General features: G+C 41.2%; 1 protein-coding gene across 1 annotated transcript; it reads left to right on the forward strand.

Annotated features, from left to right (window-relative positions):
- The first annotated feature begins 4,264 nt into the window (after window positions 1-4,264).
- Window positions 4,265-22,371, forward strand: DSCC1 (DNA replication and sister chromatid cohesion 1). Its single transcript, XM_082601128.1, has 9 exons — window positions 4,265-4,756; window positions 7,318-7,486; window positions 9,721-9,855; window positions 12,002-12,092; window positions 14,187-14,325; window positions 14,781-14,833; window positions 15,019-15,173; window positions 17,612-17,760; window positions 20,770-22,371. The coding sequence occupies exons 1-9, from the start codon at window positions 4,578-4,580 to the stop codon at window positions 20,876-20,878; spliced, it is 1,179 nt and encodes a 392-aa protein (XP_082457254.1). The 5' UTR covers window positions 4,265-4,577; the 3' UTR covers window positions 20,879-22,371.
- Window positions 22,372-22,713: the final 342 nt, after the last annotated feature.

Consider the following 22,713-nt stretch of genomic DNA (forward strand, 5'->3'; position numbering starts at 1 on the left):
TGTTATTGCAAGGACTGCAGAAGATAATGTATACAGGATACACACCTGAGTGCTTGACTCAGTAAATGTTTACTAGATATTTCTTCTCTTTTCTAAGGCAATGGAGAAGAAAACAGCAAAGCAGGCTACTCTGTGAAACATGAAACACTACCACCATCTAGTGGGGAAAATCCTGTTCTATAAGCAAAGCCTAAAAAGTTTAATTAATAAAGGATATGAAGTTAAAATCTAAACTACTGTATTTCCCACAGGATGAAATAAATCTTGCTGTGAATCAGCACTTCCTTACCTGAAGTGATTTTAAGTAAATACAAAGTAATGTGGTTTCCAAGACACTATTCTGTTTTTCCTACCATGTTCAATTCTTTCCTCCAGGGAGGTATTTCTTTCAAGGCTTCCACCTCCACTGTTTGGTGAGATTTCATCTTTAGTCCAGTTTTTAGTTGTACATAACACTCTTGCTGGGTGATCTTGTTATCAAACCAATCTTGGGTCTGCTTGCCTGATGTGCAGCAAAGCCAATCTACTGACACCAGGTTGTGGTGAGGAAAAGTGAAACCGAGCAGAATCCTGTGGGACTCCTGGGCACAGAAGCCTTTCAAACAGTTGCTAATCAGGGAAGGGAAGGGGTGCAGAGACAAGGGAGGAGCAGCCAAGAAACAATAGTGCAGCTCTGGGGCAGGGTCCTGGTTCCCCTTCAAGGGAATACACACAACAATATCTTTGAGCTCTTTTATAGAACTAAAACCCCCAACAAATGGAAGATGTTAGCATTCTTCATTCCAGAGAAGGTCACAGTTTGATATCCTCGAGAAGCTCATCAGAACAACTGAGGCCAGATTAAAGGAGTGCAGGCCCTGCAGACATCCTGATCCTTACCAGCAACTCCGCCCTCGAACCACTGCTATAAAACTCCTCACCAAATCCTCCCAGGTTGGGACACACAGTTTTTCAGGGCAAGAGCCCACTGTGTCCCCCTTTGCCTGGCAAAGCAATAATGCTATTCTTTTCTACCTCACCCAAAACTCTGTCTCTGAGATTCTATTTGGCACCAGTGCGCAGAGGCCAAGTTTTCATCAAAAGTACAGCTTTATTGCAAGGTGCTCAACATGGGGCTAAACAAGGATAACAGGCAGTTCATGCTCAAATGACCAAACTCCCTGACGGCTTTTCAGGAAATGGTTTTTAAAGACAGTGGGAGGAAGAGAGTCATAGGCTGTGTAATCAGCTCACATACAACTCTTCTGATTGGGTGGTGGCAGGGTAACTGGGCGGTATTTCAGGAATCAACATCATCAACCTTCTTGTTCCGACTGGTCTGGGGTCTATGTGCTGGTGGTCAGCAGTTAACTTCTTCCACCTGATGGGGGATTAAGTATCGGCAAAACAACTCAAGGATATGGTTCAGGATATTATCTGTAGCCCTTGAGGAGGAACTAAAGGTCCTTGATTTTGTTTTATGGCTAAACTATTATTATTATTTTGTCTTGCTTGACTGTTTTCCTTTGTTTCTGTATTATCTCACTTCTCTGATTAAGTTTGCTCTTTGGAACTAGGGAAAGGCCTAGAAGGCTAAAGTTCATCTATAAATGAAAAGAGGGGATGGGGGGGTCTGTCCTTGGAAAGGTCCCACAGGGTCCTGCTCAGCTCCCATCTCATTCACAGGCACTCTTGTAATTACCATATATGTGCATTTAAAAGCTTTATCTTTTAGCTCCTGGCCAAACCTTTTTTCATACTCCAAGTTCTAGATCCTCACATGTATATTCTCAGAGCAACTCAATCTCCAAGTATCAAATCCAGAACTCATCTGACTCCAAACCTATTCCTACCCTTCCTACAATATGTTGTAAATGAGGGGATGCAGTTGCTCATGCAGGAATCTAGAATTCATCCTTCATTCTTTTCCCTCTCTTACTCTCCGTGTCTAATCAAGTAGCCACTGTTGTCCTTTCAATCTCAAAAATTATTTCTCAAGCCCAGCCACCCTCATCAATCATTTAAGATCTTACTAGTCTCCTACACTTGTCTCCCTTCAATCTGTGCCAGGAACTCTTTTTCTCCCTTTTTCCTCCCTTCCTCACTCATGTATGATTTATTACCTGTCCATTGAAGTTATTTGCCTGTATGTCAGGGGTTTTTTTGTTTGTTTGCCGCACCATGAGGCATGCAGTATCTCAGTTCCCTGACCAGGGATTGAACCCGTGCCCCCTGCAGTGGAAGTGCAGAGTCTTAACCATTGGACTGCTCCATACGTCAGGTTTTGTAATACTGAGGAAAAATATTTTAAATATATTTTATTACACATATTTAATGCATGTATATGCTCTCAGTGTTAAAATTTATACAGTAAAGAAAAACCAGAAATCCTTTTTGATGTCCCCCTGCACTCCCCTCCTTAGAGGTAAACATTATCACAACTCATTCATTTATTCACTCATTCAAATGTTCAGCAAATATATATGAAGATCCATTATGTGCTGGGCACTCTGCTTAATGATGACTGAAAACATATCCTAGTGAAGTTTATAGCTTACAGTCTTAGAGAAAAAAAAAAAACCAACAAACCAAACAAAAAAAAACCCATATTAAGTAATTACACAAATGTAAAATTACAACTTACTTAAAATCTAGGCATGAGAGGTACCTGTTGCCATGAGATATATATTTGACAGGCTTGGCCTGATCAGGGAGGTCAGAGAAAGATTTCTGAGAAGTGACTATTGACCCAGAGTTGAATGATCCAGTGTAGTAGCCACTAGCCACCTGTGATTATTTAAATTTAAATTAATTAAATTAAGTAAAATTTAAAATTCAGGGACTTCCCTTGTGGTCCAGTGGGTAAGACTCCGAGCTCCCAATGCAGGGGGCCTGAGTTCGATCCCTGGTCGGGGAACTAGATCCCACATGCATGCTGCAACTAAGGGCCTGCATGCCGCAACTAAAGATCCTGCATGCCACAACGAAGATCCTGCATGTCACAACTAAGACCCAGGGCAGCCAAATAAATACATAAATACATATTAAAAATAAAATAAAATGCAGTTCCTCATTCACATTATCCACATTCCAAGCAGTCAAAAGCCACCTGTGGTTAGTAGCTACCAAATTGGACCGTGCAGATATAGAACATTTCCAACATCTCAGGAAGTTCTGTCAGACAGTGCTCAGCAAGGACTCTGTGCTCTCACTGTGAGGGCCTGGGTTCAGTCCCTGGTCAGGGAACTAAGATCCCACAAGCCACATGGCAAAAAAAGTAAAATAAATAAAAGACACGTACTCAGCAAGAGAAGAACATGCCAGACAAACAGAGGCCCAAATGGTGGGAGGCACCGAAAGATCTTATTGTAAGCCTGTGTGCCTGATGTTAGGAGGAAGCCTTGAAGAGGAAGAGGGAAGCAGTAGTAGATGAGGCGGGATATAGACCTTCCAAATCGCCAGAGGGAAAAAAAATCAAACAAACAAAATCAGTTTAATGAGAGACAGTGAAAAAATAAGAAGCAACAAAACCAAAAATGTTCAATAAATAGAAAAAAAAAGCAGAGCAGTCGAATATTTATATTAGATCTAAATTTGCATACTGTGTATGTGAGTCTGTGTAGATCTGCTCGGGGAAAAATGCTACGTTCAGCACAGCCTAAGATCTAGCTTTGGTAGAAGATCTTATCTTGATGTATTAGAAGACACCTTAGAGAAAGCCGAGGGAGCACTTTACACATCATGTAGCGGTGAGTTTGTCTCCCCAGGACACTGCAGGGCCTTGCCTACCTCAGGAAGGTGCTTTCCTCTTGACACGGGGTCTCAGCCCCTCACCTGCCATCCATCCCAGACTAGGTACTCAACGAACGGATGGATCTAGTCCGAGCCATAGATTCCCAGATCTAATGAGTGGTCCCCAGACCCAAAGAAGCGAGATGTCCTGTGCAATTCTACCAGGACCTCACTCCGGGTCCAAGGTGTTTGCACAAACTCGGTGCGGTATTTTTCGAGCCATAATAGACTAGACTGGAATCAGACTTTACTACCTCCTGGCTGTACCACCTCGGGTAAGGAGCTTGCTTCCTCATTTGCAGAACGGTATTTAAAAGGGTCCACTTCGCAGGGCTGTGGTGAAGGATTCATGAAATTATGCATGCAAAGTGCTTATTGCAAGACCCGCCACTGGCGGAAGACGCGACTATTTTGATGGCGAGGAAATGGGGGTATTGGCAGGCAACAGGGAGGGGAGGAAGGCAGCGGAAGCGGTGGCGGAAGGGTCGCAGCTCAGCTCCAGCCAGCTTCCGCCGAGAGCTCCCCGCGGAGGCCGGGTTTCCTTCCAGCGGCCGCTGCTCGGCCTGGGTGACCCAGCAGTCCTCGGCGGGGCACGAGTCCGGGAAGCTTTCGGACTCTCTCGGGGACGCCCCCGCAGCACGCTCCGCCCCGGAAACACGCCCCCAGCCGCCTAGGCGCGCTTTTAAAACAGGCTCTGTTTTACTTGTTTGTTTTGCCGGGTCGCGGCCGCCCGGGGAGCTTCATTCTACTGTCTTAAACCTGCGGCCCCTCGCGCACCGCGGGACCACCCCCGACCCCGCGCAGAGATGAAGAGGACCCGCGACGAGGTGGACGCGACCCTGCAGATCGCCAAGCTGAACGCGGCCGAGCTGCTGCCCACCGTGCACTGCCTGGGCTTCGGCCCCGGGGCCAGCGCAGCCGCCGGCGACTTCTGCCTGCTCGAGTTGGAGCCCGCGCTGTGCCAGCAGCTTGAGGCAGGACACAGGTGAGCCGGGGCCGGGGCCTGCCGCCTCCAGCCTCGTGCCATCCACCTTCTGATTTTCCTGCGGGGAAACACAGGATGGGGAAACTGGGCCAGAGAGGTGCATTGATTTGACCAGGCCCCTCGCAGCAGGCCGGTGACCTGATCCCCAGCTGGCTGCGTTTTCCCGAGGAGTCCGCGCCGCTGTTAGTCCGTCCAGTTAGCTGGACTAGTCCGGCTGGTCTTGGAGGCCTCTGTCAGCGGAAACAAGTCAGGAAATAGAACCTTGGGGAAGGTTTGGAGATGTTAACAGTGGGGCTAGGCACTACACAGAACGCTTTGCCATTCTATCTTAAAGTCCAATGGTAATATCCAGTATTTATGGAGTTCCTCCTGCCTGCTACTTATATGTATTTTACTCAGTAGATAGGACTGAGGGGGGATGAGTGTAAAGCTGTTTTTACAGACTTGGTAATTGTGGAAGGCCCTCAAAAAACAGCCTTGCTTGGGGTCACTCAGTGGAGTCGGAAGCTGTTTTCTAATTCTAGGTCAGCTACACATTTGCTGCAAGACCGTGGGTTAAAAAACAGAGAAGTCCGTTCTCTCAACTTTGTGCAGTCCCTGGAAATGAGAGAAATGAGGAGTTAGGGGCTCTGGTTTAATTCTGTTCTGCTCTGTTGTTTCTCCAACATCTGTATTTTATTAGGTATAGTTTGTTCTCTTGTATGCTTTTTTTTTTTTTTTTAGATGTTGGGGGTAGGAGTTTATTAATTTATTTTATTTATTTTTGCCGTGTTGGGTCTTCGTTTCTGTGGGAGGGCCTTCTCTAGTTGTGGCAAGCGGGGGCCACTCTTCACTGCGGTACGCGGGCCTCACTATCGCGGCCTCTCCCGTTGCGGAGCACAGGCTCCAGACGCGCAGGCTCAGTAGTTGTGGCTCACGGGCCTAGTTGCTCCGCGGCATGTGGGATCCTCCCAGACCAGGGCTCGAACCCGTGTCCCCTGCATTAGCAGGCAGATTCTCAACCACTGCGCCACCAGGGAAGCCCTCTTGTATGCTTTTTAAATTGAATCCTTCAGGCTTTCACTTTGCCTACTTAACTCATCTAACCGTGTTATAGTTAACTGGCTAGTCTTCAGATGCTAGCAATAACATATCTTTAAAGTAACTGAAGGAGAACGTCACTCATGGGTTTTCATCCCAGCTGAGTTGGCAGAAATTTGAGAAAAGACTTAAGGTGCGAGGACCCTTATAGTAGTTAATAGCTGGCAAAAACCAGAATGAAAATGTGTGTTTTAATTTTTTTTTTTTTTTTTGCAGAAGGAAGGGGTAGTTGTTTTAAACAAAATATTTGAAAGCAGGGATAGTGCCACGTGGAAATAAATGTTAAGAGTAGGTACTTGCGACTATTAAATGTTGTTAGCACCAAGAAGCTTTAAAAAAAACCTTTTATTTTCACTTAAGGATTAGTTTAAAAAATATTTTCAGTCTTCTATTTCAGGTTTTTTTATTATTTATTTAAAAGAAGTGAATTGTGTAAGGAGGTTTAAATACTTTATAGACAAGGAAAACTCCTAGGATCGACTCCTTTTTTGTCATCTCCGTTATCTTTATCATTTTTCTTCTTCCACGTCCTCACTTTTGTCCTTCCCCTCTTCCTTCTTCGTGCTTTTTTCCACCTGTGACCCTTTATCAGAGACATCATTTAGTCTAGTTTGTAAACATACCATTTTCATATTTTTCACTCAACATTGCAGCTTTCTTTTCTCAGGGTCCCGATTTCTTTGCAGCATAGGTGACGATTAGCCCAGGTTGTGCTCCTTTGATTGTTAGGGAATACTCAGGCCAAAACAAGGACAACTCTTGGTTGGGTACCAGGACCAGCAGCATGGCCATCATCTGGGAGCTTATTAGTAATGCAGAGTCCTAGGTCCCATCCCAGGCATACTGCATCCTGACCTGCTTTTTTTTTTTTTTTTTTGGTACGCGGGCCTCTCACTGTTGTGGCCTCTCCCGTTGCGGAGCACAGGCTCCGGATGCACAGGCTCAGCGGCCATGGCTCACAGGCCCAGGCGCTCCGTGGCACGTGGGATCCTCCCAGACCGGGGCACGAACCCATGTCCCCGGCATCGACAGGCGGACTCTCACCCACTGCGCCACCAGGGAAGCCCCCTGACCTGCTTTTTAACAAGGTTCCCTAACGTGCCTACACATAAGTTTGAGAAGTATTGCTTCAGTAATTTTAGAAAGTTGTGAAATCTTCACTGAAGCTTTTGGATGCTTTTCCCAGCAGTTTGCACAGAGATGCCACGTAGTAACATTTGGCCTCTTGGCCTCCTTGGATCTTTTTTGCCCATGTGGAATTATTTTTCCTTAGTGAGGCCACCGGCTGCCCCTCTGGGTCTCAACTGGCCCAGGCCTTGCTCTGTGGAGCTCATGGGAGGGCTGTGAGAGCAGGGGCCAGACACAGCCTTAAGACTTAGCTTTAAATTCTAGAAGCCTAGAGGATTTTGGAACTGTTTATAATGAAGATGTCCATTGGTGTCTCAGTAAAGCAAGTATTTTCTTTTCCCACTTTCCTGCAGTCTTGTGATTCGTGGTGATAAGGATGAGATGGCCGTTCTGTGTAGTAAAGACAAAACATATGACTTGAAAATAGCAGACACTTCCAATATGTTGCTTTTTATTCCTGGTTGCAAAACTCCAGACCAGATGAAGATGGAAGAGACACACTGTAACGTTATTCACACTGAGGTACTGTCTTCTGTTTCCTGATTTATGTGAGAATGACAACACATTTGCTAATCTTGCATTTAATTAAAAACTCGAGGTGTGGGACTTCCCTGGTGGTCCAGTGGTTAAAATTCCGTGCTCCCAATACAGGGGGCAAGGGTTGGATCCCTGGTCGGGGGAACTAAGATCCTGCATGCCGCACAGCGTGGCCAAAAAACAAACAAACAAACTTGAGGTGTAAAATGTACAATCATAGAGAATCTGAAAAGTTCTCTAATGAAATTTGAAATTTCTCAGCATTATTTTTGTTTGTTTGGAGTCACGTAAAGTTGTCTTTATTATCCCAATCTGATTTAAGTCCCAGATAAGCTGACCATTTTCTGTAGTATAGAAAATTTGCTATTAGGTGACTCATTTTAAAAGTTTTACCATGGATAGGTTTTGAAAGGACTCCCTCAAACCATAACTAGTGCATTAGATGAGGCAGAGAAATGAAGAAATTTGTTTCTGAGGGAAGTGTGTTTTTCACCTTTGAAATTAGTTTAGTTCATTACTATTTATAGCCATGTATAACAAATTTTTAATTATTTTGGAGACTGCTGTTGGCAGATACCAAACCAAAGTCCCCATCCTGGCTAGATTGTTATACATATACAATCAAAGCACAGACCTTAATTCTATTAAACTTTAGGCCAGCTAGTTCCTAAAAATAGAATTGGAATAGAAATAAGGGAAAATACTGGGACATTTCAGTGATTCATATATGTTGCTAGAACAGAAGAACTGCCAGTAAATATTGTATTTTGTTTTTTGTAGGGTTGTGTCTTTCATTGTAATTAACTAGAAATATTGACAGTTCATCCTTTTGGAAAAGGTGTTATTTTTCTTGTAGCTGTTTTGTAGGTGCTTTGGGGAGGGTATAACAATACCTGTGAGTATCTTTGAGCTCTTCTTATGGGAATTCTGTGTTCTGAGACTGAGTAAAACTTAACAAAGCTCTACTAACTAGAGTTTTTAAATCTGTGGTTGCACTTTAGATGCCTAAAAAGGCTGGCTAAGGAATGCGCGTGAGCAAAGCAGACTGGAGTTGATAAATGGTAGTGAATACCCAGTCTCAGGAGTAATAGAGAATGGGGGATCTAAGACAGATTAGAGCACACAAGCCCCAAGTAAGTGGATGGGCACTTCTTGGCCTTGTGGGAAAGCAGGCCCAGCATTGCCACATCTTCGGATTTCCTTTGTCCAAGTGAAGCTTAAAATTTAGATTTTGGGGGGCAACATCTTATTTTTCAATGTTGGCAACTAATGAAAACTCTATACTAAACCTCCCTTTTTCTCCCAACACAAAAGTACACACCAACATCTGTGCATTGGATACAGCCAGCAGGCTGCCAATTTGTGAACTGTGGATGAAATCAATCTTTGTGTTTTGGTCCTTAAACTTTTCTTAGATTCAGCAGCATCTCCATTTGGCTCTGGGCCTTGTCTTGTCAATCAAGGCTTCTACTAGTTTTAGAGTAGATGCATTCCCTGACATTCCATGTTAGAGCTGGAAGGAGACAATCCATTTCTGCCTTTTTCCCTTCTTTCATGTGAAACAGTTATTGGGCACCTACTAAGCGCTAGACATTGGGCAAATCCTGGAGATACAGAGAGGGATAAGAAATATTTATCCAACATTTAGCCACTGTCACCTGGATTTCTTTAAGTGATAAGCCTCTCACTGTTTCACAAGTCCATAAGGAATTATTGCAATTCTAATTAGTGGGAAGTTCTTGTATTGAATAGGAGTCTTTCATCCTTAACATCATGAGCAACACAGAACAAGGGTTCCCCCCCTTCCCTTTATCATATATTGTTTGAAGACTGTGATAATGCTTTTTCTTTATTTTCTATTTGTCAGCCTAAAGATATTCTTCTTCTGTGTTTCTACCTGGTTTGCAGAATTCTCACCATCCTGGTCATTCTTTTCTGGGCATACTCTAGTTTCCAGCGTATACTTGAGATATGGAGCTTAATTATCCATTCTCACTATGTTGGCAGTCTCTTCTAAACTGGGGATTGAAAAGATGGTACCTGAAAATACCCATCCATCTGCTTGAGGTGGCTGGATGGGGGCCTTCTCAACAGAAAGCAGAATACTTTGGCTCCCTTTTCTTGTTTCTTGTGGAGGGCGAGTGGGTTGGTTGAAATTTTATATGAAGTTTTCTTTTAGAATGGCCCCTAAATGATTATGATGTATTTGTAATTTCTAGATCTTTGGTTTTTCTAATAATTACTGGGAATTAAGAAGATGTAGACCTAAATTAAAGAAGCTAAAGAAACTTTTGATGGAAAATACCTATGAAGGACCTGACAGTGAAAAAGAAAAGGATTCAAATCACTCAAAAGTAAGACTAGTATTTTCATTTTTTAATTTGGAATTTAAAAAATAGAGCTATAGAGACACTTAATGCTGACATTTTTTTAAAGTTCATATTATGAAAATTTCAAACATACCCCAAAACAGAAAGACCTCCATATATTCATCACTCTGTTGAACATCTGTCAATATTTTGTCAATCTCATTTATTCTGTCCGCCTGCTGCCTTCCACCTTTTTTGGTTTTTTTTTCTTTTTCTGGAGTATTTTAAAGCAAGTCCTAGATATCATGGTGACATTTATGTAGCTGAAAGCTTCTCATGTTCCTAACTAAGAAATAATAGTTTTTTAGAGGTTAAAGTAATTTATTTAATTAAAAGTTATAATTAGGAGCTCTTGAGAAAAGACATTATGAAAATGGAAAGCCAGAATGGACTAATTCCTGGAAGTATGGAAAAATATTTATAAACCAGATTAAAAAAATTTTAAGTTTTAAATGTAATTCAAAGTTATAGAACTCTACTGGTATCCTGAAGACCATATTTGTATTAGAAGTTTGACTGACTGATTGAATTTTTTTCTTTGTAACAGCTTTATTGAGATATAATTCATATACCAAGCAATTTACTCATTTTAAAGTATATAATTCAACGGTTTTTAGTACATTAACAGAGTTGTGCAGTCATCACAATGAAGTTTAGAATATTTTCACCACCCCCAAAAGAAACCCTGTACCCCTTAGCTGTTAATTTCTAATCCTACCTTTCCCTCCTTCTCTCTCCCACCTCAACCCTAGGCAGCCACTAATCTACTTTCTGTCTCTATTGATTTGCCTCTTCTGGACCTTTCATATGAAAAGAATCAGTAAGTGGCCTTTTCCGACAGGCTTTTGACTTAGCATGCTGTTTTCAAGGTTCATTCATGTTGTAGCATGCATCAGTAGTTCATTCCTTTTTATTGTTGAATAGTACCCCATCTTATGGATATACCATATTTTATTCATCCATTCATCAGTTGATGGACATTTGGGTAGTTTCTACTTTTTGGATATTATTGATTATTTGATAATTATGGATAACACTGTTGTGAACATTCATGTACAAGTTTCTAGGGAACCTACATTTTCATTTTTCTTACATACCTAAGAGTGAAATTGATGGGCCCTGTGCTTACTCTGTATAACCTTTTGGGGAACTCCCGGACTGTTTTCCAAAGTGGCTGCACTATTTGACATTTCCATTGTATGAGGGTTCCAGTTTCTCTACATCGTAGACAACAGTTGTTCCTATCTGTCTTTTCTGTATCCATCCTAATGGTATCACTGTGGTTTTGATGTGCATTTCCCTAATGACTAATGACTTGGAGCATCTTTTCATGTGCTTGTTGACTATTTCTGTATTTTTGGAGAATGCCTATACAGAAACCCCTTTGCCCAATTTTTAATTGGGTTATTTATCTATTTATTACTAAATTGTAGGAGAGTTTTTTATATAATCTAAATACAAGCTCCTTGACAGATATATGATATGCAAATATTTTCTCCTATTTTATGAATTGTCTTTTCTTGATTTTTTAAAATTGTGGTAAATAAACAGAATATAAAATTTACCACTTTAACCATTTTGACCTGTACAGCTCTGTGGCATTACATACACTCACATTGCTCTGCAGCCATCACCAGTACTCATCTACAGAAAACTTTCATCTTCCCAACCTGAAACTCTGTACCTATTAAACACTAACTCCCCAGTTTCCCCTGCCTCTCACCCTCCGGCAACCACTATTCCACTTTATGTCTCTGTGAATTTGTCTATGCCAAATCTCCCATGTAAGTGGAATCATACAGTATTTGTCCTTTTGTGTTGATGATGTTTTGAAATACACAAGTTTTCATTTTGATGAAGTCCACATTATCTGTCTTATCTTTTGTTGCTTGTGTTTTTGGCATTATATCTAAAACCATTGCCGCATCCAACATCACAAAGAGTCATCCTCTGTTTTCTTCTAAGAATCCACTGATTTTATGTAGTAATCATTACAGATTAACAAAAGAAATTAAACTAGGGTACCTTGCCTTAATCTCTTCTATGTATTTATTCAATAAGTCTAAAAACATCCTTTGGCCTAAAAATGTGCTTGCTTTTTTTTTTTTTTTTTCTTGTTTTCTTGTTTCAGTATACAACTGAAGATTTGCTTGATCAAATTCAGGCAAGTGAGGAAGAAATAATGGCCCAGTTACAAGTTCTAAATGCCTGTGAGATTGGAGGTAGCATGACTTACTATTATTAATAATGATGGAATTGGGCATCATATGAGAGACATTTTTGGACATCTTCACCTGTTTATTACTGTTCCATGCTATTTATTTAACCTTCTTTTGGGCTCAGAGGTGATATTTGTATTTTGGGGTGTGGGGAAGAGACTACATGTGATCACCTTTACAGTCTCTGACCAGTGACTTTTTCCACTCCTTACAGGCCTTTTTCTTTGGACTGAGTGGTAATAGATGAACCATATTAGATCAGGAAAGGTCTTAGATATCAGGTAGTCTAATCCCTTCATTGTTTTCAATAGGTGAGGAAACTAAGGCCTAGGAAGGGAAACGGACCTGTCCAGGGTTCCATGTTGAGTTGGTGACAGAATAAGGCATAAAACCCAGGTACTTGAACTCCTGGTTCAGAATTAACTCACTGTATTTCCAAATTGCTTGGAAGATGTGTTTCTTCTTGTGATAACTCAACATACTTTTGAATGTGTTAAGTAGTTTATGTAAGAAACCTGTATAAAAGTTGCAGTGGTATGTGTCGGTCTCAGGGGTTGATGGAGAAGCCCAGTAGTATCTTGTATTTTGATTATCTCCTGGTCTGGAGTGGTAGAGTAGGAGCTATTTTTTTTTCTGGCATCCGGGCCTGCAGTAACACTTGAGTAGATGTTTGTGTGCATTTTTCAGCCCTCGTTTTTTTTTTTTTTTTTTTTTTTTTGCGGTACGTGGGCCTCTCACTGCCGTGGCCTCTCCTGTTGCGGAGCACAGGCTCCAGATGCGCAGGCTCAGCGGCCATGGCTCACGGGCCCAGCCGCTCCGCGGCATGTGGGATCTTCCCGGACCAGGGCACAAACCCATGTCCCCTGCATCGACAGCCAGACTCTCAACCACTGCGCCACCAGGGAAGCCCTTCAGCCCTCTTAAGCTTGCCCAGAGAAGCAGCTTAATTCTGCACCCATGTGTTAGGAAGGAGGAAATTGGCATGGTTTGGTGGATGCACTCCTAAATCTTCCAAGCAAGATTAGCTTTTGTGAGACTGTAACTCTCAAATGTGGTGAATTCTGCTGAGCGAAGCAGCTGCAGATGACTTTAGAACTAACTGGAAACACTTAGCTCTTTGTTGTGGTTCCTTGAGACACATTTGGTCCTAAGCATCGGGCATAAAGTTTCTAATTGTGGATGCCTGCTGCTAATTACTATGGTATAAGGGGGGTACCATGAATGTTAAGGTTAAAAAAAAAAAAAAAAGAAGAACCAATGGGCTTAATGCAGCCCTCTGTATTATTCACTTATTGCATGGGAATGGATAACATTTTGGGGGTATGTGTGTGTGGGGATGCAAAGATTATTTTTTCCTAGTTTTCTTTTTCAGTTTTACATCACGCATTCCATTTTTTAACGTTGCCTTTATTTTTTCAGAGTAAGAATAGGAACATTCTCCCTTGGTGTGAGTGTACTTGATTTGGTGCGTGTGTATGTGATTTGTTTCTCTAGGGGTGGTGGTAGTGCCTTTGGTTATAAGACAGCATTTCATAGTCTTTCACAGGAATAGGGAAACGTATCTTGAGGCTCAGCTTTTATTTTGCCACTGGTCCACATTGTACTTCTGAGTCTGTTATCTCTTAAATGAGCTAGACTTCTTTATGAGCATGAGAACACCTCTCCAAGATAGCTGAGATGAGGGTTGTAACCATGGCAGTGCCCCATAGCAGAGATCACTGTGTGGGATATCCAACCTATGACCTTCACCTCATTTGTATGACGTTCTAATGAAATGACTGTACCAGCTACAGGTTTCCACATTTCCATTTAGAACGACAAGATTATTGTGAGATAATTGAGTATTAAAGCACTTGAAAAAAAATCAAAACGTTAGTCATATGAAAAGTACTCTTTAAAAACCATCTGATCTCCCATAAGACACAATTTGTAATGATCAGGAAACAAGCATAAACAGAACCATTGTTTACAAAGAAAGCTAAGACTTTTCATGTCTCTTTTTTGCAGTGGGCAAGAGTTTACTGCTGCTTTATCAGTCTATCAGCCAATTCATTTGTTTAAAATGTCCTTTGGTAAATATAACTTTGGAATTTGTAGGTTATTGGAGGATTCTTGAATTTGATTATGAGATGAAACTTCTGAATCACATAACTCAGCTTGTGGATTCTGAATCTTGGTCTTTTAGTAAAGTTCCCTTGAATACATGCCTTCAGGAACTTGGACCATTAGAGACAGAGTAAGTATGTTATTCATTGTCCTTCCAGATTTCCTTAAGGGGAAGAAAATTATTTTCAGGGTAAGACTAAACCCAGGGCATAGACTATTTATATTTTGATATCTTATAGAAATCTAAAGAATATACAACCAAGAAGGACTTGGGAATTTTGGTCATTGGGGTGAATAAATGTGTATCTTTTTTTTCTCTGCCATAAAAAATATAAAGGAATAATTTAAGCTATTTTATAATAAAGGTATGTTCATATAATTTGTGTAAAAATATTTAGCATGGGACCTGGTATATAGTAACTTTCCAGTGTATTTTAGTTAGTTTCTAATGTAAAGTTTTATACTTGGCAACCAAAATCCTTTAGTTATTTCAAATTTATCTTAGTTTCTAGTTAGCAATGGTGTTTAAAAGATAATGTATAAATATGTGAAAAACTTTTCAAATAAGTGTTTAAAATTTTTCAGGGAGATGATTGGACACTGTCTTAAATGTTATGGAAAGAAATATACAGAGGAAGGTAAGATTGGGAAAGTATTTTAACGGGTATTTTAACTCCTATGTGTTAAAATTGGTATGCCTTTTTCAAATGTCTTCCTGTTAAAAATAAGAACTCCATAGGGTGATGGGAGATGAGTTGTGTATAAAAATGAGTAGTATAATTGTCAGAGGACCATGTGAAACTCTCTGATACATTTTCCTTAGGTGAAGTTTATTTTGAATTGAGTGCAGATAAAATATGCAGAGCTACAGCACAAATGCTACTTCAGAATGCAGTGAAATTCAATCTCGCTGAGTTTCAGGAAGTGTGGCAACAGAGTGTTCCTGAAGGAGTGATAACTAGGCTCGATCAGCTTAAGGTAAGGCGGCGACGGTGATGACCTCCATAACTCAGCAGGTGATTACCTCCATAGCTCAGCAGGTTACTAGGTGAAGTGAAGCCTGTATTGGAACTGAATTTGGAGCCTGTTTATTTTCCTAGCCCCCCATTAGGAGTGCATTCTACATCACAAAAATCCTTAAAAAAACCCCCAAAATCCCACTTGATTGAAGTGTAATTTACATATCACAGTTCACCCTTTTGAAAAGGGTGATTTGTAGTAAATTTAATGAGTTACCAGCCACCACAGTCTAGTTTTAGAACATTTGTCAACTCAGTGAGATCACTCAGGCCCATTTACAGTTAATCCTGGTTCCCACCTGGTGTATCTCATTTTGTTCCTTTTTTCTCCATTTCCATCAGCATTGTCTTAGCTGAAACTATCATGTTTGGCTCACAATAGCATCCTTAAGCGGGCCTTCTGTACTTTTAACTGCCCACCTCCAATCCTTTCTCTGCGGTGCTACTAAAATGATCTTTCAAAAATGTCCGTCAGATTAGATGAACTTCTTGCTTAAATCACTTTAATGATTTCCCATTGCATTTAAGATATAAAATCCAGAGTATTATAATATAAAATAATATTTTACAATATAAAATATGTAAAATCTTGGTCTACAAGGCCCTTCATACCATCCTCTGTAAGCTTCATCTCTTGATACTTTCCCTCCTGTCCACTGCATACCAGCCTTCTTTCAGATTTTTAAGATCATCAAGCTCTTTCCTACCTTAGGACTTTTACACAAAGCTTTTTGTTCTAGAATAAACTTCTCCCCAGTGTCACCTGGCCACCTCCTACACATCTTTGAGTCACTTCATCAAGGAGGCCTTCCTTTACTCTAAAAAAAATACTTCCTGTTTTACTCTCCATGGCACCCTGGATTTCTCCTTCATGGTATCCTCACTTAGCTTCAGAAAAATGTTTTATTATGTGGTTCCCTGCTCTCCACTTTAAGAGAATTTTTTTCACTGTTGCTTGCCAATATATAGCATACTGCCTGGCATGTAGTATATGCTCAATGAGAATTTATTAAATAAGTGAAAGTATTTGCTCAATATTTACAGAGTTCCTTTTATGTCTAAACTTACCTTGCTAGATGCTGAGCAGAAAACGTCACACAAGGTGCCATCTAGGTCCTCAGCCTGGGGTCCGGCAATGGGGGTGCACATTACATGTATATATCTCTTCTGACAACGTTGAGTGATCTGTGCCATGGGCAGAGCATGCACAAGATGTTATGGGAGCAAATGAAAGGGCTTATCCATCTGACTGGTTAATCAGGGATGATTTTCTGAAGGAATGAATGTTTTAGCTGCCAAGTATGAAAGGATCATGTGTTACTCTAGACGGAAGGGCAGAGACAAGGTTCCAGGAGAGACAAGGTTCCAGGAGAGCATGGAGGGATAAAAATTGGGACACACAGTAGGGATGCATGACTGGAGAGAAGGGTGCTGGTGAGTTGGTGAATGACACTATGGACTGTGCTAAGGAATCTCAACTCTATCTAGAAAGCTCTTTGGGGCCATTGAGTGGCATCAGTTAGAAATGCTACCTGATGAGTTTTGCCTTTTGGAAAGAACACTATGAGAGTAATGAGGATGGGTTGATGGAAGGTTGGCTAGATTATGAAAAATTTAGGTTTCCAACACTTTACTCCTAACTCAGAGAGTATGGGCCAAAGAAATAGGTGATGGGGAAAGGACAGAGAAATGTTAAGGCCTTAAAATCTATATGATTTAGTGACCACTTAGATGTGGGGTTTGAATAATGGAATCTAGGATGATGCCTTGGTTTCCTAGGATTAGCAGGATGAGAACAGGTTTGGATGACAAACACAATGAGTGCATATATAGGTTTGGATATAGAGGTCTGGTGCTTGGAAGAGGGCTTTGAGTTGAAGATACTTGCTGATGACTGTAATATTTGTAAGTAAGTGGTGTTGAAGTCACGGGTTTAGAGAGGTTACCTAGGACAGTGACGGTGAAACAAGTAGAGGGATGGGGTAGGGGGCCAGGGAACTACAACATCAAGTTAGGAGAAAAATAATGAGATCATGATGCAGGCTTAAAGGCTTAGAGGAAGGAGTGATCAACACTAACAAAATAAACAGGTCTAGCGAGATGAATCCAAGAAAAGGGCCCACTGGATTTGGCAACGACAGGTCATCAGTGACCTTTAGAACTAGAGCCATCTCAATAAATTGGTGGTAGTAAAAGCCAGATTACAGAAGGGAAAGTTAAGTCACTGCTTAGAGGAGCTCTTTTATGAAAAAGGCTATTGTAAGTTTCTGGGTAGTTTGTGTAAGTTTCATGTGGATGATGTTTTAAATACCTTGGGCTAAGCTAAACATAAGGTAAATGAGTCATTTTTAAACATCAGACCATTACTTGAACTGTCCTTTTTCTCATTTCTTACAGGGTTTAGCCTTGGTGGATAGACACTCAAGACCAGAAACCATATTTTTGCTGAAAGTAGATGATTTGCCTGAGGATAATCAGGAACGTTTTAATAGTCTATTCTCTCTGAGGGAGAAGTGGACAGAAGAAGATATTGCTCCATATATTGAGTAAGTAATTTCTTACAAATGGATTTTGACTGTTCTTATGATGAGTGGCATAGGGTTTTAGATTTTCAGAATTTTTTTTTTTTTTGAGTATTCCTGGAAGACACTGCTTCCTTCCAAACTTTCTCTAGTGGTGGCTGTCTTCTCTATCATTCTTCACAACTACTGATCTGGGAGGTGGGGTATGTGTCATCTCTCTTCCTTACTACTGCTTCTAGAATCACTTCTTTGCTCTTCTCCTTGCAAACTGCAGCTCATAGAGGGACAGTCAACTGTATACCCTCCTATGACTCTAAGGCAAGCACCCCTCTCTGATGCCCACCTTCTTTCTTTCCCACTCCCTTACTTTAACATTCTGGTAGAAGCCAGACTGTGGAAGAACAAGTTAGCCCTGAAGCCACTGCTTGTAGAACCAACCTCAAAGCCACTAATAAACACTACCGCTTCCTCACGGCATCTCCCACCTCTCAGGACCTCTCTCTTCTCTTTCCCTGGCTTGCTTTCCAGGGTCAGTCTTTCTAACTCTTCCTGTACCCCCTCTACTCCTTGCACCCTATCTCTGTGTCCTGTCATACCTCATTGGCAAACATCTTCAAAGATTAAACCCAACTTCCTGTTTACTCTGTACCTGCACCAGGGCAGCTGAAATTTCCTGGAGAGAAATGACACAGTGTGGCTTGCTAGTCTCACTTAAAAACTTAAGTGGTAATTAGCAGGGCCCCTGGCAAGGCACCATTTCCTCATGAAACTTTTCAACCATTGGAACTTACTTTACATCTTCTTTTCTCTTTTCATACCAGCAATACCCCGTTACCTCTTCATCCTAAGCTTATGACCGTATTTTCTTTTTTTCTTTTTTTGGCTACATTGGGTCTTCATTGCTGCACGTGGGCTTTCTCTAGTTGAGGCGATCAGGGTCTCCTCTTCATTGCCGTGTGCGGGCTTCTCATTGCGGTGTCTTCCCTTGTTGCAGTTGCAGAGCACAGGCTATAGGCGCACGGGCTTTAGTAGTTGTGGCGCATGGTCTCAGTAGTTGTGGCTCGCGCTTTAGAAGGCAGACTCAGTAGTTGTGGCGCACGGCTTAGTTGCTCCGCGGCATGTGGGATCTTCCTAGACCAGAGCTTGAACCTGTGTACCCAGCATTGGCAGGCAGATTCTTAACCACTCTACCACCAGGGAAGCCCACAACCATATTTCTTGAGAAAACAGAAGCAGGCAAGACAAGAACTACCTCCTTTCCCATGGCCCAGTCTGCCAGCCTGCTGTGTGTGCGCACACTTGCTCTGCCGTCCATCCTGTGTGATGCATGAACTGTCCTTGCTCCTAAGGCCAACCCTCCTTCTGCACTAGATCCATCCCCTCTGGCCTTGTTAAAAGGATCCTCTAGTTGTCCCTTCCCGTGTTGTGTTATCAGTGTCTCCCACCAACTGGATTATGTCCAGCAACACATGTATTGCTGTGAACAGTATTCTGTAGTACTGTTCATCTTAAAAAAAAAAAATACAGTCTATGGAACCCCACGTCCTCTGCTCTCCTTCACAAGAAAGCTCCCTTTAAAAGTCTGTGTACTCACTCTCTGCTTCTTTGTCTCCCATTCTTTCCTTAACCCAATGACAGATCCTTAACCCAATGGCATCTTTCTTTTTTACATTCAGTGGTCAATTGTCTGTCCTTGTTTACTTGGCCTCTTAACACTATTTGACGCAGTGGACCACTTCCTACTTGAAACACACCAGCCTTCTCCTTTCTCCCCCAAGGCAGCTCCTTTTCCATCTCTTGCTGATGTCTCCTTGTTTTCCCAATCTTTAAATGTCGGAGTGCTCTAGCATTCTATTATTGGCCATCTTCTCTTCATTTTGTATTTTTTCTTTTGGTGCCCTCATGTAAGCCCAGTGACTTCCTAATTTTATCTTCATACTTGACCATTTTCCTGAGCTCCAGGTTCTTACATCTAGTTACCTAATCTAAATTTCTGCTTGGATATCTAATAGGAATTTCAAACATGCTCATAATGGAACTGTTGATTCCCCCTGTCCTAACCCCATCACCCTCATCTCAGCTACCAGCACTACCATTAATCCAGTTACCCAAGCAAAACGTCTAGAAATCTTCCTTGTCTTTTTTTCTCTTGCCCCCTGTTTCAAACTGTGAGCGAAACCTGATGGATCATCTCATACCTGCCTCTGATTGGTCTCCCTCTTTTAGTTTTTGCTCCCTTCTCCTCTCCCCTCCTTTTAAACTTCTGGAAAATTTTAAACATTCAAAAGTAACAGTAAAATATAAGGAACCCTCCATGTACTTACTACCTAGCTTCCATAATCATCAACTCATTGCCTCCATTATTTAAAACTTAGATCACATTATGCTTTTCTATGAAACCCTCCACTGGCTTCCCATTATATGTACAATTAAATTACAACTCCCTCTCATGTTCTTCAAGGCCCTGTGTGATCTTCCCTTGATCCCTTCCCCAGCTCAGGTCCTCCCATATCTTCCCTTCCCTCATGATGTTCCAGTCAAAGTCTTCTCTCTCTCCTTTGAGGTACAGAAGAGGAAGCTAAAATTCAGGTAGGGTAGGTAACCTAGATAAGCTCACACAGGTATCCAGGTTCTCTGAGTCTAGACCCCACTGTATCACATTGCTTTTATGTCTGATTTGGAAGCCTGTGTGATATAATGGAAAAAATACAGACTTTGGAGACCTACAGAGCCGGCTGCAAAATTTGGCTCCATCCTTTACCACCTGAACCTGTTTCCTTATATCTAACATGGGGTTAAATTATACATTACTTTTACTGTGAAGGTTGGAGATAATACATACATGTGATGTACCTCGTTCAGTTATGGCTTAGTAATCTCTCCCTACCCTATCTCTCCCACAAATACACACCCTTATGTTTGTTGGAAAGATGGATTTGGGGGAGAGAGATATAAATAGCTAGTGCTGTGAAAATTGTGTTATGTTCCCTAGAATATTTATGATGTTCATTAATTTTTTTACTGTTCCCACAGAGATTTGTGTGGAGAGAAGCAAACCATTGGTGCATTACTCACTAAATATTCTCGATCTTCGATTCAGAATGGTGTTAAAGTTTATAACTCAAGAAGACCCATTTCTTAAAAAGAACAACAGTCTTGTCTTTGCGACTAAAGTTGCTTTGTAAAGTTGCTCGTTATAAGAAAACTTTTTATGTACTTGTATTCCAGCCTTTTAAAAACCTAATTCTTTGAGGCATTTTTCTCCTCATCTTAAGCATTTTAAAACTACTGCTCTTTTTTTTTCTTAAACGTAATAGGGTATTTTATATCTTTCAGGTTATATTTGTATTATGTACACAGTGAAAACAAGGACAAAAGAAAGTGTTATTTCCTATATTTAGTGTCTCAGTAGTCTTTGTGGGTTTATTTATAGAATAACAGTTTTGCTTTTTTTATATTTAAAACTGCATTTCTTTAATTAGGATTTGCCATTCTAATTATTAATAAATTTAGAAGTTTTCAGAGAGCTAAATAGTTTCCTAGAAGAGAATTATTTATTCACTTAAATGTCATTTCTCAAGTCAGTTCCCCTCTACTTTTGACTTTCCACCAAAACAGGAAGTCACGTGATGCTATATCATTTATCTAAATTAGTTGTTTATATTGATGAAATTGGCTTGACAGTTGCTCCTGTTCACCTGGCTGATGTAGATATGATTTCAGAGAGACAGCAGTGAGCGGTTCTAAAGAGAGATCTTAGTTTCCTGCCCAGGAACTGAACCTGGGTAGCCTGGATGAAAACCAGGGATCCTAGCCGCTAGTCCACCAGGGGCTAGAGGCGAGAAGCAAAGTTCCCCTGGCTCTTGCCCGGTTTGAAAGCAAGAATGTTTCTAGAAGGCAAAAACTATAAAAACAGGTACAAAGTTTATTATTAGAGACATGGCACAAGTGGGAGAGCACACAGAGAAACAGATTGTTTAAGACAGAAGCAACGCAGAAACACACACCCAGAGAGAAAGGGTGTGGGCGTCCTCCCTACTGAGGAGGAGCCCAGTAAAGAAGTGATTTAAATCACTTACATAAGACAGTTTTTCCGGGTCTTTGTTTATCTTTGGACGATTATCTTGTTTCTTTTCCCACATCTGACCTGTTCTAGGACACTCCCTAACATGCGTGCCCAACTTTTTGCTAAGGTGGATTCCACCGCAGAGGCTTGTGGGGATGTGTCCACACTCATGGGTGGCACCCCTCTCTTTTTTGACGTCCAAGGAGCCTTCCTGTGCCTGTGCAGTCAGGGAAATTTTCTTGACCTCAGGAGTGGTCATCTTATCTCTTTACATCAGCAGAAGTCAGCTTCTGCCACTAGCTTTATCCTTGGAGTACAGGGGGGAAAACAAAGCTTCAATTTTACTTCACTTGACAGACACCAGGTGTCCAGCCCAAGGACCCATCTACTTCCCACCTGAGATATGCACTCTGGGATGAAAGTTTGCGTACTCCCTCTCTGCTTCCTTGTCTCCCATTCTTTCCTTAACCCAGTGACCTCTCTTTAATCCAGTTGCATCTATCTCCCTAAATATCCCCCCATCTTCCATGCAAAATGGTGTTAAAGTTTATAATTAAAGAAGACCCATTTCAATACTAATCCTAAATGAAGAATGCTAACAGTAGTTTATAATGCTATAATAAAGGATACTGACACAGGTAATACTCGAAAACTACAAGTAATCTCTGGCTGGTTTTGGAATGCTTGATAAAGTTCCTTTACATCTTTATTTTCCTAGTGTGTTTTCGTTTAGAACAAAGTTCAAATTAATTTTAACTTAGCTAATGAACTTGTTACCAAGACAGTTGGAAGGGGTAGGCCAAGGTTAAATCTAGTCCGAAGTTAATTTTTTTTTGTAACCGCACAATCCACAATTAACCAAGGTTTAACTGTTATTGGAATTTACAACTGTTTTATTCTCATGCATAAAA

Source organism: Mesoplodon mirus (assembly GCF_964341445.2).
Source record: "Mesoplodon mirus genome assembly, chromosome: 16".
Taxonomy (NCBI): domain Eukaryota; kingdom Metazoa; phylum Chordata; class Mammalia; order Artiodactyla; family Ziphiidae; genus Mesoplodon; species Mesoplodon mirus.

What these genes read in the sequence shown, in the direction of transcription:
- DSCC1 (XM_082601128.1), top strand. Translation starts at nt 4,578, where the DNA reads ATGAAGAGGACCCGCGACGAGGTGGACGCGACCCTGCAGATCGCCAAG. An exon ending in GTAACGTTATTCACACTGAG is followed by an intron (nt 7,487 to 9,720) that starts GTACTGTCTTCT and finishes TGTAATTTCTAG; the next exon opens with ATCTTTGGTTTTTCTAATAA. An exon ending in CTTGGACCATTAGAGACAGA is followed by an intron (nt 14,326 to 14,780) that starts GTAAGTATGTTA and finishes AAAATTTTTCAG; the next exon opens with GGAGATGATTGGACACTGTC.